Here is a 16,666-nt window from a genome sequence, read left to right as displayed (position 1 = left end):
TTGGCTAAAGTCAGGAGCCTTGGGTGGAGAACATGAGTAGAGAAGCAGATTTCAGACAGGTCACCCTTATAGCCCGGAAATCTCAGCGGCCGGATCTGCCTCAATCGGTGAGCCAAGGTCTCCTTGGTGGACTCAAACATTGCATGAGGTTTCCTGCTAAACAACTTATTTCTCAACTTCCCACTACCTTGTTCTTCTTTTGTCACTGGGGAAACAGGAAACCAAATCACCTTTCTCTGGGCTACAAGCCCTGTCTGACTCTGTCCAGTGATTCCTGTCATGGGCACAATTTGCTTATTAGTCATAAGCTTCCCAGGACTGCCTCCATCACCTCCACCTCTTTCTCCAGGATGCCAGTGCCAGCTGGGCCACCTCCCCTGCCCAACCATGAGCTCAGTATCAACTGTTGACAGCTCTGTGTCAATGTGATTCTTCACAACCAGTGGCCCATCACTTATGGTGAAACTCCAAAGGGCACTCTGGGCCACCTTCCCCATGCTCTCACCAAGCTGGCTTAGAAAAGCAGACTCGTTGGGCTTTCAGATAAATGCAAATGATTAATAATGGTAAATTTCTGTCCAAGGAATCCGTTAACAGAGATTCTAACAATCCATTAACAGCGAATTAAAGGTACTGGGATATGTCTTCCCCACCCTGACTCAGACACACACATGCACACCACTGCCACCACCAATGTGGATGATCATGAGGCAAATCGAATTTCTCTCCCATTTTGTGCACTCTCCCATTATGTTTCCTAAATGCTGAGTGAATCCTGGTGTAGAGCTTGGTGAACCCTGTAAACCTGTCCCATCTTCTTTTGCCTGGGCCACGTTTGGGCGAGCAATTCACCTTCAAAGTACCTCTCAGAACTACATCATCTCCATTTCTGCAATGCAGAGAGAGCATTCGCACTCCTGACAAGGCGGAACCACTTGCTTTGGGGTTGGATAAAGCTGTCCTTCAAGGACCTGAGAAGGAAGCAACCTTGTCCCTGAGCCTTCCTTCCCACTTACCCAGCAGAAACCCATCTTAGTGTGCAATGATATATCCCTTCATCCCATTTGGATTCCAATCTTTTATTATTTGTAATTAATTTTTCATTGAAGTATAGTTGACACACAATGTCACTTTAGTGTCAGGTGTACAACGTAGTGATTCAACATCTCTGTATTTGTGCTGTGCTCACAACTGTAGCCACCATCTGTCACCATACAATGTTACTATAATACTATGGACTGTATTCCCCATGCTTTTATTACCATTACTTATTCATTCCATAACTAGCAGCCTGAATGTCCCCTCCCCTTCACCTATTGTGCCCATCCCCATCTGGCAACCACAAGTTTGTTCTCTGTATTTATGGGTCTGTTTCTTTTTCTTGTGTATTCATTTGTTTTGCTTTTTGGAATCCACATATAAATGAAATCATATGATATATTTCTGTGTCTGACTTATTTCACTTATTATACCCTCTAGATCCATCCATATTGTTGCAAATGGCATGATCTCATTCTTTTTCATGGCTGAATAATACTCCAGTGTGTGTGTGTGTGTGTGTGTGTGTGCCACATAGTCTTTATCCATTCATCTATTGATGGACACTTGAGCTGCTTCCATACTGTGGCTATTGTAAATAATGCTGCAATAAACATACAGATGCATATATCTTTTTTAATTAGTGTTTTAGTTTTCTTTGGGTAAATACTCAGTAGTGGAATCACTGGATTGCATGGTATTTCTATTTCTAACTTTAGAGGAACTTCCATACTGTTTCCATAGTGGCTGCACCAGTTTGCATTCCCACCAACAGTACACAAGGTCTCCTTAAGCCCCAGTATTAATTTTCTCCTGGCCGCCAACCATTTTTACGAATATGTTAGCTGATAATAAAGCTGACTAGTAATTAAAGCTTTGGTTGATGGATACAAGTTTAAGCTAACCTTTCCCTACTCATTTGTGTTGTTATGTGATTAAAGTTTGCTACAAACAAAAAGCCCAGTGATCTGCAGTAAATAATCTTCAGCATTAGAAGCCAGTTAATCTGAGTGGCATCTTGTTGTGGAAGGGGGGTGTTGTTCCTCCTGAAATCCTGGGGGAATTGGCCACCTTCTCTTCTCCCCTTGGACACAAAGGTCTTCTGGCTTCTCAAAGAATCTCTTCTCCCCCACCTGACCCCCACAGAGTTGGGTTTCTCTTCAGCCCAGGCTGCTGGGGTCAGAGACACACAATCACCCCAGAGAGGGCTGAAGGGTCCCTGCTCTGTTTATGAAGCGACTCAGTGCCTCCCACATGCAGAGGGACCCCAAGCCAGCCTCCGTGTCCCAGAGCACAGTGCACCCTCAGCTCCCAGAGCAAGAGAGCTTGGAAGGGCTGTGGGCAGCTGGAGAGAGCTTGAGAGAGCAGCGCACGTCCCACAGAGTCCAACCACGCACAAACAGCAGCAATCATAGAAACAGTCCAGCCTTCACTGCTAAAATCCAGCAGCTAAGACAAGTGTTCTTAACCTCTTAGGGGTCTTGGGCCCTTTCAAGAATCTGATGAAAGCCATGGAGAAATGTGCTTATTGATGCAAACACTCAAAATTATGCTTTCAGCTCCAATTATATTTCAGAGATGCATAGTAGACCAAGTTAAGAACTCTGACTTACAGATTCTCATGGCAGCACCCTACCCCCTTCTCCATCACTAATACTACTCCCCCACCACCTAAGTGGACACAGAAGAAAATTTCCCAAGGCATAGCCTGGAAATTCAGCTTGGGGTTGGGTTCTGGTGAAAGGCACCCATTCATTGCTGGCCTTCCCATTTTACCAGACCCTTGGAAAATCCAGAGTGATGGTTGGGAGGTTATTGTAGATATTCTCTGATCAGCAGAGCATTCACCGCCCCCCCTCCAGGGCAGCACCCTATTCTTTGAGTTGAGTTTTAGGAATACATTGGCCTATTTGTCCATTTCTTTTTTTTTTATGTTTTTATTTATTTTTGTGACAGAGAGAGACAGAACATGAGCAGGGGAGGGCCAGAGAGAGAGGGAGACACAGAATTGGAAGCAGGCTCCAGGCTCTGAGCTGTCAGCACAGAGCCCGATGCGGGGCTCGAACCCACAGACTGTGAGATCATGACCTGAGCCGAAGTCGGACGTTCAACCAACGAGCCACCCAGGCGCCTCTGTCCATTTCTTTATTATTTCATCACATTGGGAGGCTGGGAGCAGAACAAGAAGGAAAGCTTCAAAAATTTCCAACGAGAAATTACAAGTGTGGGACAAGGGAACTGTTAGTGTTACTTAATGTAGGACCCTGAACAACCACCTACCATCACACCACACACAGAATCAGTCTCTCTCTCTCTCTCTCTCTCTCTCTCTCTCTCTCACACACACACACACACACACACACACACACTTCTACTACCTCCCTAATTTCTCAAGAGTCACATCTAAGATATTTTTCTCAATATTAAATTTTAGTTTGGAAAGCAGGATGAGTTTTCCCTACATCACTCTATTCCCATATCACCCATTTGGGAACAATTAAGAAAATCATCAGCTACAAGTATCACGGGCTTTTCAGAATCCTTGAGTCCTAGAACTAATTTCTCTGGACCATGGGATTAGATGAGATGATAATAGTTTGGGGAGAACATGGGGAGGAAACCAGATGAGTGGAAAGCACTGAAGGTTTGTGAGAGACGGGAAGTGGGGACAATAGAGGTTTGGTTTAGTTCCTTTGGGTTTTCCAGCCGTCCCTCCACCCACTAGGAACCTCATCCCACAAGAGAAAGGCAAGACACCAAAAGAGGCCTGAGGTATCAACTACTTTATTATTTTGCAAGGACAGGTCCAGGGCCCAGCCCCAGGGCCCAGGGCTCTGCTACTCTCGGTGGATATCTTCATGGGTTGCCACACCCACCTTTATCACCAGTATGAGGAACTCTTCAAAGTTAATTGCACCATCACTATTGACATCCAACTCTTTGAACCAGGTGTCTGCATCCTTTTTCTATAAAGAAGAAGGAGAAAGAGGACAGAGTGTAAAGACTTTGGCAAGAGCTGAGGCACAGCTGTCTACATAGAGTGGTGTGGAGGACCAGTGCCTAGGGCTTCATCAGCCAGGCAGAACCCTGACCACACCCAGCCCCTCCTCACCTTCATGTACCGAGGACACTCTGTCTCTAACAATTTCTTCAAATCATCCCTGTAGAGGGCATGGTAATTCCCCTTCTCCAAGGAGTATTTGTGGTAAACGTCAATGAGGCAGTTTATAGCAGTCTCCAGTTCCGTCAGCATGGTGCCCAAGGATCTGCCCCACCTGGAACACAGAACCCATGGGGAATCCCAAGGTGGGGAGGGTGCCTCTGCCTCCAGCAGAGTGAAGACTAGGGGGACACTCATTACCCCCAGCTGATGGCTTTGTCCTGGTCTGCACCATTTAGGTAAACCAGTGGATGGCTGTGCTGATGGGAAGGAAGGGCTGTGGGAGGGGGAGGGTCCACACACAGTGCCTGCCAGCTCTCCCTGTGCCCTCACCCAACCAAGAGTGCCAGAGGACTGTTCCGTCTCTATCCCTATCTCACCAACTTCCTCCAGGAGCTCTGGATTGAGCTCCAGACCTCCCTGATATTTCTCTCCCCTCTCATAGAAAAGGCAGCTCCACTTCCAGCCCTCTCTCCTGTGGGGGCCCAGCCTCAAAGCATGGAGCCAACTGAGGCAGTCCTACTTACCAGGTCTCCCTGAAACAGAGTTGACAGAAGACATGCAGAGCTGAGTGTTGGCTCCCTTTTATAGCAGCCAGGCTTTGGCCAGCTGCCAGGGCCATGCAGAGGCAGCTGCTCCCTTCCTGGGTTGCCACAGCCTCTGGTTTCCCAATCAGGTAAATGGGGCAATCACTGCACAGAATGAAAGTTTCTGATGAGAGGTGGAGGTGGGGGCGGTGGGTAGTGGAAAGAGGAAGGCACTTGCTAGGCACTAGTGCCCAGCAGGAGAAACCAGAAGAGGCCATGGTGAGGACTCCTTTGGTGGGCCCCTGGTATCCTCTGGCTTGGCCAACCAGGATGCCCACTCCTGAGTCCCCCTCACTGTTGCTGCTGCTAATCTTGTGCATTGTGGCCTGTCTGTGCATCTCTGAAATATAATTGGAGCTGAAAGCATAATTTTGAGTGTTTGCATCAATAAGCACATTTCTCCATGGCTTTCATCAGATTCTTGAAAGGGCCCAAGACCCCTAAGAGGTTAAGAACACTTGTCTTAGCTGCTGGATTTTAGCAGTGAAGGCTGGACTGTTTCTATGATTGCTGCTGTTTGTGCATGGTTGGACTCTGTGGGACGTGCGCTGCTCTCTCAAGCTCTCTCCAGCTGCCCACAGCCCTTCCAAGCTCTCTTGCTCTGGGAGCTGAGGGTGCACTGTGCTCTGGGACACGGAGGCTGGCTTGGGGTCCCTCTGCATGTGGGAGGCACTGAGTCGCTTCATAAACAGAGCAGGGACCCTTCAGCCCTCTCTGGGGTGATTGTGTGTCTCTGACCCCAGCAGCCTGGACTGAAGAAGAACCCAACTCTGTGGAGGTCAAGTGGGGGAGAAGAGATTCTTTGAGAAGCCAGAAGACCTTTGTGTCCAAGGGGAGAAGAGAAGGTGGCCAATTCCCCCAGGATTTCAGGAGGAACAACACCCCCCTTCCACAACAAGATGCCACTCAGATTAACTGGCTTCCAACACTGAAGATTTGTGGTACATCTCTCTTGTTACAAAACACAAAGCACAAAGAGCCTTGGAAAATGCCTATCAGGAAGGTGGTGCACACAACCCACCCAGTCTACAGACACGGAAGTAGATGGCCAAGAAGGTGAGGCAGTTCACTCAGAGTTTCCCAGTGCAGAAATGTCATGGCCCAGAGAATCATGCACCAGAACATGACCTGACAAGAACATGACTCTGCTGAGAAATCTCTCTGCTTCCTTCATGCATTCAACAGATATTTACATTGTGCCTCTCCAGGTCATCATCACCTCCTGGGGGAAGTAGATGAGATTAGCACCCTCTCCTTCATGTTTCCATACTTCTTTGGGCTCCATTATATTGTTAGCTTTATAGCTGTGTGACTTTGGGTTAATTACACTCTCTGTGACTTAGTTACCTCAATTATTAGGAAGAGATTAAAAATGGAGTCTACCTGCAGCCTATGGAATGGGGGAAAATATTTGCAAATCATTTATCTGACAAGGAGTTAATATCCAAAACATCTAAAGAACTTCTACAATTCAACAACAAAATTACCCTGATTGAAAGATGGCAAAGGACTAGAAAACATTTCTCCAAGGAAGATATACAAAGCCACAATGAGGTACCACCTCAGACCCAAGTGATAGTGAGGGTGTGGAGAATTTGAGACCCTTGTGCACTGTTGGTGGGAATGTAAAATAGTGCAGCTGCTGTGGAGAACAGTGCGATGGCTCCTCAAAAAGTTAAAGACAGAATTACTACATGATCCAGTAATTCCACTTCTGGGTCTATACCCAAAATAATTGAAATCAGGGTTTCACATAGATATTTATACATCCATGATCACAGCAGCATTATTTACAATTGCCAAAAAGTAGAAACAAGCCGGTGTCCACCCAAGGATGAGTGAATAAATAAAATGTAGTATATACTTAAAATGGAGTATTATCAGCCTTTAAAAAGGAAGGTAATTCTCACACATGCTACAACATGGATGAACCTTGGAGACGTGATGCTGCATGAAATAGACCAGACACAAAAAGACAAATGCTGTTTGATTCCACTTATATGAGGTCTCTAGAGTAGTCAAATTCATAGAGACAGAAAACAGAATGGTGGCTGCCAGGGCCTCAGGGAGGAATAATGAAGAGTTAGCGTTTATTGGGTTAAGGTTTCAGCTGCAATATAAAAAGAGTCAGGGGCACCTGGGTGTCTCAGTCAGTTAAGTGTTCAACTCCTGATTTCAGTTCAGGTCATGTTCTCACAGTTTGTGGGTTCAAGCCCCACATTGGGCTCCGTGCTGACAGTGTGGAGCCTGCTTGGGATTCTCTCTCCATCTCTCTCTTCCTCTCTCGTGCTGGTTCTCTCTCTCTCTCTCTCTCAAATAAATAAATAAATAAACTTTTAAAAAAGACAGAGTTCTGAAGATTGGTTGCACAACAATGAGCACATATTTAACACAACTGAACAATACACGTAGATGGTAAATTTTATATATATATATAGCCACAATTAAAAACTTAAAAATTTTTAAATGCTTCCGCCTAAAAAAATAATAAAATCTACCTTATAGTGTCGTGAGGACTAATAACAAATGAAAAATATTTATGATTTGCAGACTTTTTAAAGTTTATTTATTTATTTTGAGAGATAGAGAGAAAGAAAGCAGGAGCAGGGGAGGGGCAGAGAGAGAGAGGGAGAGAGAGAATCCCATGCATGTTCTGTGCTGTTAGCACAGAGCCCAACGCCAGGCTCAAACTCCCAAACCGTGAGATCATGACCTGAGCCAAAATCAAGAGTCAAATGTTCATGGGCTGAGCCACCCAGGCGCCCCTGTGGACTTTGTTAATATGTATTATATTTTAATAAACAGTTTACACAAAGGATGTGTGACGTACTTAGCGCACTGCAGAGCTAGCACTGGGTGGGTACCCACTGTGACGACTGCTCTCACGAGTGCCTGACTCCTCAGCTGGGCTGTGAGCCCTCAAGGACCCAGAATGGACCATCCATCTCTGCCTCCATAGGACCCAGCACAGGGACTGGAATACATACTAACAGCAAACAATCAATAATAAGAACAAATAATAGCAAAAAAAAACATTTATTGGGCTGTTACCACGTGCCAGGAACTGTTGTACGTGCTTTACCTACATCAATCCATTTCTCACTATAAACTATGAAGTTTGTACTGTCATAATCCCCATACTACAGATGAGGACCTGAGGCCCACTTGAGAGATACAACATTCAGTGCATCGGATTACTTGGGTGACATGATGTGACATCATGCACTTCCTGCCTCTGCCTGGAATGCTCTTTGCCAGTCAAGTCCTTCTTTTTCTTCCTGATCCAGCCAGGCACTGTGTGCTCTGCATCTGTTTCTGACCCTCCTCCCCACACCCCTACCAACACTGAGTTAATTCTTCTCTCCTCCATGCTACCCAAATCTTCATACATCATGGCATTTTCCCCACTGTGTTATGACTCATCTGTTTCTTTTCTGTCTTTTCTTTGGGACCAGGATCCCCTTCGAGCAGAAATCACATACATCCCTGGGGCCTGGTACAAACTAGGTGTTCAACTAATACTTATTGAGGTGATAAGCGAATGCACAATTGAACTTTGATCTATCCCTTATATGATGCTGAAATTCCCTTTATCACATCCCACCAGCTTAAATCACTTTTGTAACATGGCAGAATATAAATACATCAACCAAATGCAATCTAACTTCCTTGGCAAGAGGTTAGTCAACCTTGTGACAGAAAAATAGAGCTGTTTCTGACACATATAATGACAACTTTTCAATCAATGATCAAGCACTTATCTATACCTGTTGTTCACCAAGCCTCTCCTATATGGCCTGGCATAATAGCACCTTACTTACCCCAAATAGCACAATATATTTTCAAAGTATTTTTATATCACTGCCTCATTTGATAACCCTGCAAAGTGGACATTACAGGTACAATTATCCCCATGTGACAGATGAGGAAACTGAGGCACAGGGAGTTACTCAAGTTTCTTCCTATGGACATGTGTTCTCCTTATGTGCCAAAAAGCACACATTAGAACAAAAAAAAGTGGCTTTTCTGAGACTCTTCTTAGGATCCATTCACAAGCCTGGAATGGAGCTCACACTGACCTCTCCCAGTGGAGGTGAGGGTGAGGCTGATGATGTCATCCCAGGCCCCTGAGCCCTGAAGAGATGCCTCCCTTGAAGCCAGTCCCAGTGGAGACAGCTTTCTTCATCCAGGAATTAGGAAAACCAGGCCCCAGGTCCAGTGGGGGAGACCCAAGGCAGACGTGAGCCATGACCCCCTTCTGGCGTCATGTGCTTGTCCGGGGAGCTTGCACCAGTCAGGCCATGAAACTGCCCTTGAGATGCTCCCCAGCCCCCGGACAGACAGCCTAAGTAGCTTCAGGGGAACAGGAGCCAGGCTGAGTGACCTGGTAGGAGGGGTGTCAAGAATTGGGTAAGCACATCAGGGGAAAAGGCAGGGCCTGTAATCAGACCGACGGATGTGGGGCAACCCAGGGGAGCGGAACCTGCTCCTACTTACAGGAAAGAACTAGGTCCTAGGTGTGTGTCCCAAGAGTCCAACCAGGCCTGGGCCCAAGGCTGAGGAAATGAGGCCACACCAGCAGAGCCAGTGCAGAGACACCTCTCCACACCCCAGGAAAGGGCAGGAGGTCTAGGCTGAGCTGCCCCTTAGCACCCAAAGATCTGTGGAACTCAGCAGTCTCAGATGAAACAGGCAGGAAGAATCATCCCCTGGGCCTGGAGGAGGTTGGTAGCCTGGTCATCCATGCCTCTGGTCGTGACTAAGAGGCCCACAGGAGGCAGCACAGACGCAGGCATCAGAGTCCATCCACAGGCCCCGTTCCTGCATTCCTCCTCCAACACATGCATCCACTCACTGGCAGAGGACACAGAAGGTAAAACACTCCCAAGGTGCAGCAGGACACTCACCTGCACTGGGCAGTGCAGACCCCATGGGGTCCCCAGGAAGGCCCAGAGGGAGACAGCTGGGGCAAAGTGGTGTCAGTGCCGGCAAGGCCCAGGGCACATTGGGGACAACACCCTGCTTCAGAGCTCGATTGGTCAAAAACGAAGGCCCCAGCTCAGCCCATAGGGCACTGCCCCCTTGTGGCACACAGACCCAGCTGCTGGAGAGAACCAAACCAAGTCCTGTAAATGCCGGCCCCCCTCCCCCCACCCCCGTCATCGTTTGTTGAAAACACATCTTTTTCATCACAATACACTCAGGACGTGGATTTCCAGACCATCCTCTGAGAAGAAGCCCAAGATGGGCCCGACCTAGCAAGGCCTAAAGGCAGAGAAGACTCTGCATAAAGGAGATGCTCTTCATCAGATTCCTGGGCTCCCAGGGAGAGAGAGAAAAATAAACACAGAGACAAGGGGTGGGGGGCAGATCCCTGCTGGGAGGGGTGAGAGACCACAGAGGACTTGGATGGTGAGTCACAATAGCCCCAAGTAGAGTAACGCCCGCATCAGCCTTTATTAGTAAAACCAGACCCAACCCTTCTCTTCTCCAGGAAGTCTTTCCTGATTGATGGGAGCCCAGGTTCCACTTTTCACTCTTCACCATAACAGATTGGAGTGTTGCCCTTTGCCCTTGTCCCAGTCTCTGACTCAGTGTGTGCAAAACCCACCTCACAATCTTTCCTCGCTGACTGGCCTTGACGTCAATTACCTGCATCATCCTCCCTTCTCAGGCCCAAGCCACTCCACTTTTAAACACTCATTCCTGGGGGCTCTCCTCTAGACCCTCGAGGTGGGTCCTTGTGCAGTGTGCGTCGGCCCCCCTACTCCCTGTCCCATCATGTATGTGCAGAGAATGAGTGGTCAAAACATCACCGGTGAGGCCTGGCTTCCTTGCCAGAGAGGCAGCTCCCCAAGAGAATGGATGCCCCCCCTCAGACAGGGGCTCCTGGAGGCCGGGCTGGGCCTCCCCGCTCAGACAGGGGCTCCAGGGGACTAGCGCCCTGCCTGCTCCCTCAGACAGGGGCTCCAGGAGACTGGGGCCATGCCTCCCTCCCGCAGACAGGGGCTCCTGGAGGCTGGGCTGTGCCTTCCCCTTCAGACAGGGGCTCCTGGATGTCGGGACCATGTCTCCCCACTCAGACAGGGGCTCCAGGAGACTAGGGTCATGCCTCCCCCTCAGACAAGGGCTCCTGGAGGCCGGGCCATGTCTCCCCCCTCAGACAGGGGCTCCTGGAGGTCGAGCCATGTCTCCCCACTCAAACAGGGGCTCCAGAGGACTAGCGCTGTGCCTTCTCCCTCAGACAGGGGCTCCAGGAGACTGGGGTCATGCCTCCCCCCTCAGACAGGGGCTCCACAAGACTATCGTTGTGCCTCCCCCTCAGACAGGGGTTCCTGGAGGCCCGGCCATATCTCTCCCCTCAGACAGGGGCTCCTGGAGGTCAGGGCCATGCCTTCCCCCTCAGACAAGGGCTCCTGGAGGTCAGGGCCATGTCTCCCCACACAGACAGGGGCTCCAGGGGACTAGGGCCATGCCTCCCCCCTCAGACAGGGGCTCCTGGAGGTTGGGCCGGGCCTCCCCCTCAGACAGGGGCTCCTGGAGACTGGGGCTGTATCTCTCACCCTAAATGGATGGTCCCCGATGTAGGACCCACAGCAGATGCCCAAATCCATGAACTAAAAAATTCCAGGACACATTTATGGGGTTGCTTTATTCTCTTCCCTCACAGCTGTTGGTTGTACACACATGTGGGCACACACAGACTCACTGGGCAGAGCTCTCCATCCGCTCCCGGACAGGCCCTTGCGGGTGGAGGCAGCCACACGTCTGCTAGTGGAGACTGTGCTGGGCACAGTAGTGGGCACACTGCTGCCGGTGGTAGTGCAGGTGGTAGTCCCTCACCAGACGGCCCAGGACGAAGAGGAACTCATCAAAGCAGATCTGGTTGTCCTTGTTCCTGTCTGCAGCCCGGAACAACTCCGAGATGTAGTAGGGCTCCTTCCGGCCCTGAGGAGGGGCAGAGGGTCACCCATCAACCCAGGCACATGGCCCACAGCAAAGGGCCATGCCTCCACTGCTTGCGTGGCACCATGGCATGGCCCAGCCACAAGAGGCTTGCAACAAACAGCCCATCACTCAGGCAGAGGCCAGGGCACCCTATGCTATAGAATCAGGCTAAGAGGCGGAGACATGGCGGGCACCTCAGCTAGCTGGCCCCAGGGCTGTGTGGGTTGACAGTGCAGCCTGGGCACCACTGGCTGACTGACCGCCTGGCTGCTGGGCAGAGCTGAGCGGCCTGGCACCTCCTGACCTGTCTGCCCAGCTGCACTGGCAGCCTCCCTGCAGAGGCCACCAGCCCAAGAGCTTTGGGATGGAAAGCTGTGCCCCTGCTTCACACTGGGAGCTCCTCCGGGCAGAGCCCACCTGCCCCTCGTGTCTGCACCTCCAGCACTATCGCAGGGCCACCAGGGGGTGGGATCAGATGTGTGCATGCTGTGGCGTCTGCTCAGGACTTGTTTATGACACTTAGCCTGTGTCCCCTGCAGAAAGTGCAGAATAAGGGGAAAGAACATCATGGGCCCTGAGGTGTCCAGCATGTCCCAGAGCAGGTGGCCCTGAGGGATGAAGATCGGAGACAGAATAGGGGAGGAACAAACGCACGTGGGGTTGAAGGGACAGGGAGAAGGAAGGCCAGGGTCAGTGTGCAGTGCGGTGAGAAGACAGGGATGAGAACAGAGTCCTGGGCAGGGCCCGTGGAGCATGTTCCAGCAGGGTTTGGCTGGTGGGTGTGGAGACTCAGAGTGGAGTCCTTGGAAAGCCTACAGGGAAGAAACCTGTTGCATCTGTCAGCAGCTGGGGGCCCAGAGGGTGGCCCTCATCTCCATGGGGAGCTCCATACCCTCTGTTTCCCCTGCCGCCCACCACCATCTAATTCACCTAATCTTATCTCCACAAAACTGGCTGATCCCAAAACTGAAGGCTTCCTGCTAGGGCAGGCTCTCCCTGGCTTCCTTCACCTCAGCCCCCCTGGTCTAGTGTCTGTCCCTGGGGGCCCTTAACCTGGGGCGGGGCAGGGGCGGGGGTGCTGTGAGCATCGGGCCCAGCCCCATGGGCTACAGACAGTTGGCCCTGGAAAGAAAGTCACCCTAGTCCCCTCTGTGACCCTCACAGCTACACTCCAGTAAACTGAGGGCAGGACTCTCCTCTGATGTTTCCCAAAGGTAGGTAAGGGGAAGACGCGCAGTGAACAAAGGAGCGCTGCTTTTGGAATGTAGTGCCCTTCAGGGCATGGACCTGAAGTCCATTGGAGGTGACAGTCCAGAGACCCCTCCAGGCATGGCGCTGAGGGCAGAGGGCATTACCCCACAGACACTCCTGCCACCCTTGCAGCCCCCGAGACACTTGGTAATCACAGACTCTGATAATGGAGAAGACGAGCAGGCCTGAGAGGGTTTCTGAGCCCCAGGCTGGTCCGAGAGCCTCTGTTAGCCCTTCAGACAGCAGCTGGAAGGGGAGATTACATTCCCTACCCCCACCTGGCTTCTGCCCAAACTGTCCTCCCCCAAGCACAGGGACAGGGGAGGTTTGTGCCAGTACCCAGAAGGGGCTGGGGCTAAACGGGCAGGTTCAGGGCAGGATCTCTGACTGAATGGGGCTTCAGGCAGAGGGAAGATCAGCACCTATTCTCTCAGGAAACAGGATGAGCAGAGGAATAAACAGGTTGGGTTGGGACTAAATCTCAGGGATTAGGGCTGAAGTGGGGCCAGGCAGGAAGTTTCAGGAGAGGGAGGGAAGGGAAATAAAGCTGGCAGATCCTGCCCTCCCAGCTCCCTCCTCCTCCTCCTCCTCCCCTAAGTAGGAATTCTCTTGGGAGATAACTCCATGTATCTACACCCTCACTACTCACTTCCAACCCCACAACCAACCCTATACTTCATCCCCACCTGACCCCAGACCCCACACACCAGGCTCTCCATGAAGCGGGGTACATTGTCCATAAGCAGAGCCTTCAACTCCTCCAGGGAGAGGGTCTCCACGTCTCCCTCCCGGGCTGCATACTGGTGGTAACAGTGGATGATTTGGAAGAGGGATTCCTCCACTGGTGTGCCTGTCATGGTGGCTGGGCCGTGGCCAGGACAGGGAGAACTGGAGATGTAGTGCTGGAGGCCCTGGGGACAGTGGAGAAGCTGAGGAGAGAGCGGCTCCATGACAGACAGGAACTTCCTCCAAGAATCTTCTGCCCTCTCATTCTGTCCACCTCCTTTCACTCCAGCTGATCCCTTTTGCAAACGTGGCTCAGAGTTCCTGCCTCAAAGGAAGTTGTGCTGTGAGCACTCAAGGCAGGTGTCTGTCCTTTCCTTGAGACAGTGGGCTTCCTGAAGACAGGAGCGTGTTCTCTGCCCCTAGACCCTACTCTCAACTTAGGAGTCACCCAAAATCAAAAGTGAAAAGAATCTAGACTCTTTGGTGCAAGACAGTACTAGACTACTTCATAGCACAAATGAAATATTAAAATTATACCACCCGGAGCGCCCAGCCCTGCTCAGGTATTATTGTTTTCCTTTCTCGGTTGAATGTAGAGACAACACAAGGATGCCCACCTTTGTTCTGACCACCGCCTTGCTGCATGACCCTCTAAAGGGGTCTACTTGTCATCCACATGGTCCCTTCTGCCCTGAGTTGGGTTGGCCAGCAATGGGGCAAGCAAGGGCACCCACAGCCACCCCTTGTCACCCCACAGCACCGACCCCGGTGCTTTACACACAGATGAGGTACCCATAATCTCCCCCTCCACACATCCTACAAAGAAGAGATCCCTGTTTTCAGGAGGCAGGTTATCCCATCAGCTCAGTGGTCCCCTCCAGATTCTGTGCAGATAAGAATCAACAACTGCTGGTTCTGACTCTTATGAAGCCAGCCAAACACTAGATAGAGCCTTTTATACAGAGTATCCATGTAATCCTAATGAAGCAGGCATCATTTCCCCCATTTTCCTGAGGAAGAAGTGAAATCCAGAGATGTTAAGTAAATTTCCCAAAATCACACAACTGATCCACCTGGAACAAGATTCAAGCCAATTGGGGGACCACAATTACCCTGTTGGGATATCCATCAACTGTACACATTCTCCAAAACAGGTAAGCCACCCATTTCTGCTTTCTCGGACCTGCACAGACCCAGAACCATCCACCCCACCTCCACTACTCTCTTGGGAGAAGTGCTGACCTGTGCAGTTGGGACAGGGTTGCTCTGAATCCACAGTGCTGGCCTCTGGTTTATCCCAGAGATTCCCCAGCGCTCAGGCAGGATGCGTTTGTGTGAACAGGGGCCCAACCACCAAGTCCTATATTCTGCCCATCCTTGGTGCTTCTAATTATGGCAGCCAGTGTCATGCCTCTTCACAGGTTCTTCAACAGCACAACTGAGCCTTAATTGCATTCCTGAGATGATATCACATGACACTTGCTTCCTACAATTAAGTCAACCAGTTTCAGGGACACACCTTCCTTCAGAGCCTGATCTGAAGCATCTCAGAATCACAAGTCACAATGTCCATACCTCAGAGCCCATCCTCCTGGCTCCTGGGCTTGGGTGGGGTCAAACCACAACTTAAATACATCTTCCTCAGGTGTCCTCCCTCAATTACTGAGTCACCGGACTCCACAGTCATTAAGCATATTAATTCATCCAACAAATATTTCTTGAGTGGCCACAGTGTGCCTGGACCTGGTTAGGTAATGTGAATATGACATGGGGCCAAGCCACAGGGTGGGGGTGAGTGGAGGGGACAGAGTCTCACACTGGCATGATCCACTGTGAACAATACAGGCCTGGTGGCATGAATGGTGCCCCCAGGAAGAGACACTTTCTGCCTGGAGAAGAGTTGAGGAAGATTCAATACAGAGCTGATTTTGAATTGGGACTTGAAGAAAAGATTCAATTGCATGGAGAAGCAGTCTCTGGGACAGAGGAAACAGCAAAAACAAAGGCTTAGGGGTGTGAAGAGAGAGGCTAGAGGCTGCTCAGAGGCTGCTCAGAGTCCACAGGCCAGATAATGAGCACGGGGACAAAACAAGGCTGGAGAGGCAGGACAGAGGCAACACAAAGGGGCCTGTGTGCCAAACCAGGCCTGCACTGCATCCTGTGCACAAAAAGAAGCTGAGAGGATTTTCAGTGATTGGGTGATGGGTGGGAAGTGAGAAAGAAATGGTAGGAACAGTTTTATTGTAAGAAATAACCACAATGTGGAAGTAAACTTACCCTAAGGGGGCTCCATATAAGTGCCACCTGGGCCCTTGAGGGACAGGTGAATTCCCTTAGCCCAGGGCACACCTTCTTTCAGCCCATCTCAGCCCCACTCTCTCCTGTGAGGGGCCACACCGGCTGTCGAATACACGTCCCAGAAAGGGGGGCCAAAGGACAGGCAATTGAACCAGAGATTAAGCCCCACATCACAGAAGGTTTGAGAGAGGATAGGGAAAGATGTAAGCCAAAATCTTTTTCAGATTGCAGGGTGAGACTTCATCTACACAACATAGTGATTTCTCCAGCAAATAGTAGTTCACCAAAACACTTTCATGTTTCCAAAGTAAAAACAGAGCTCAAATTTCTAAAATGTAAAATGATATGGAAATGTCAACCTAGAATCATAGAGCTTTTATTGAATACTTTTATTTTAGCCATCACTGGGGTGCCTGGGTGGCTTAGCCGGTTGAGCGTCCAACTTCAGCTCAGGTCATGATCTTGCAGTCTGTGAGTTCAAGCCCCGCGTTGGGCCGTGTTCTGACAGCTCAGAGCCTGGAGCCTGTTTCAGATTCCGTGTCTCCCTCTCTCTCTGCCCCTCTCCCACTCATGCTCTGTCTCCCTCACTCTCAAAAATGAATAAATGTTAAAAAAATATATTTTAGCCATCACTGTCTTGAGAATTTATCCCAAGAAA

The 16,666-nt window shown here is 50.1% G+C and overlaps 2 protein-coding genes across 2 annotated transcripts; both read right to left on the bottom strand.

Annotated features, from left to right (window-relative positions):
• Positions 1-3,806: 3,806 nt before the first annotated feature.
• Positions 3,807-4,849, bottom strand: S100A8 (S100 calcium binding protein A8). Its single transcript, XM_043569409.1, has 3 exons — positions 4,726-4,849; positions 4,151-4,313; positions 3,807-4,004 (listed from the first exon to the last, which is right to left on the bottom strand). Exons 1-3 carry the CDS (start codon positions 4,818-4,820, stop codon positions 3,876-3,878), a joined length of 387 nt encoding a protein of 128 aa, XP_043425344.1. The 5' UTR covers positions 4,821-4,849; the 3' UTR covers positions 3,807-3,875.
• A 6,569-nt stretch (positions 4,850-11,418) lies between these two features.
• LOC122475986 (protein S100-A15A) lies at positions 11,419-15,094 on the bottom strand. Its single transcript, XM_043568138.1, has 3 exons — positions 14,953-15,094; positions 13,692-13,895; positions 11,419-11,733 (listed from the first exon to the last, which is right to left on the bottom strand). Exons 2-3 carry the CDS (start codon positions 13,839-13,841, stop codon positions 11,557-11,559), a joined length of 327 nt encoding a protein of 108 aa, XP_043424073.1. The 5' UTR covers positions 13,842-13,895; positions 14,953-15,094; the 3' UTR covers positions 11,419-11,556.
• Positions 15,095-16,666: the final 1,572 nt, after the last annotated feature.

Source organism: Prionailurus bengalensis, chromosome E4 (genome assembly GCF_016509475.1).
Source record: "Prionailurus bengalensis isolate Pbe53 chromosome E4, Fcat_Pben_1.1_paternal_pri, whole genome shotgun sequence".
In the NCBI taxonomy this organism is placed as follows: Eukaryota; Metazoa; Chordata; class Mammalia; order Carnivora; family Felidae; genus Prionailurus; species Prionailurus bengalensis.
The sequence above is the reverse complement of the archived record's forward strand: the minus strand, read 5'-3'. Positions and strand labels throughout refer to the sequence as shown.

What these genes read in the sequence shown, in the direction of transcription:
- S100A8 (XM_043569409.1), bottom strand. Translation starts at nt 4,820, where the DNA reads ATGGCCCTGGCAGCTGGCCAAAGCCTGGCTGCTATAAAAGGGAGCCAA. An exon ending in CTCTGTTTCAGGGAGACCTG is followed by an intron (nt 4,314 to 4,725) that starts GTAAGTAGGACT and finishes TCTGTGTTCCAG; the next exon opens with GTGGGGCAGATCCTTGGGCA. An exon ending in AGTGTCCTCGGTACATGAAG is followed by an intron (nt 4,005 to 4,150) that starts GTGAGGAGGGGC and finishes TCTTCTTTATAG; the next exon opens with AAAAAGGATGCAGACACCTG.
- LOC122475986 (XM_043568138.1), bottom strand. Translation starts at nt 13,841, where the DNA reads ATGACAGGCACACCAGTGGAGGAATCCCTCTTCCAAATCATCCACTGT. An exon ending in CCCGCTTCATGGAGAGCCTG is followed by an intron (nt 11,734 to 13,691) that starts GTGTGTGGGGTC and finishes GCCCCTCCTCAG; the next exon opens with GGCCGGAAGGAGCCCTACTA.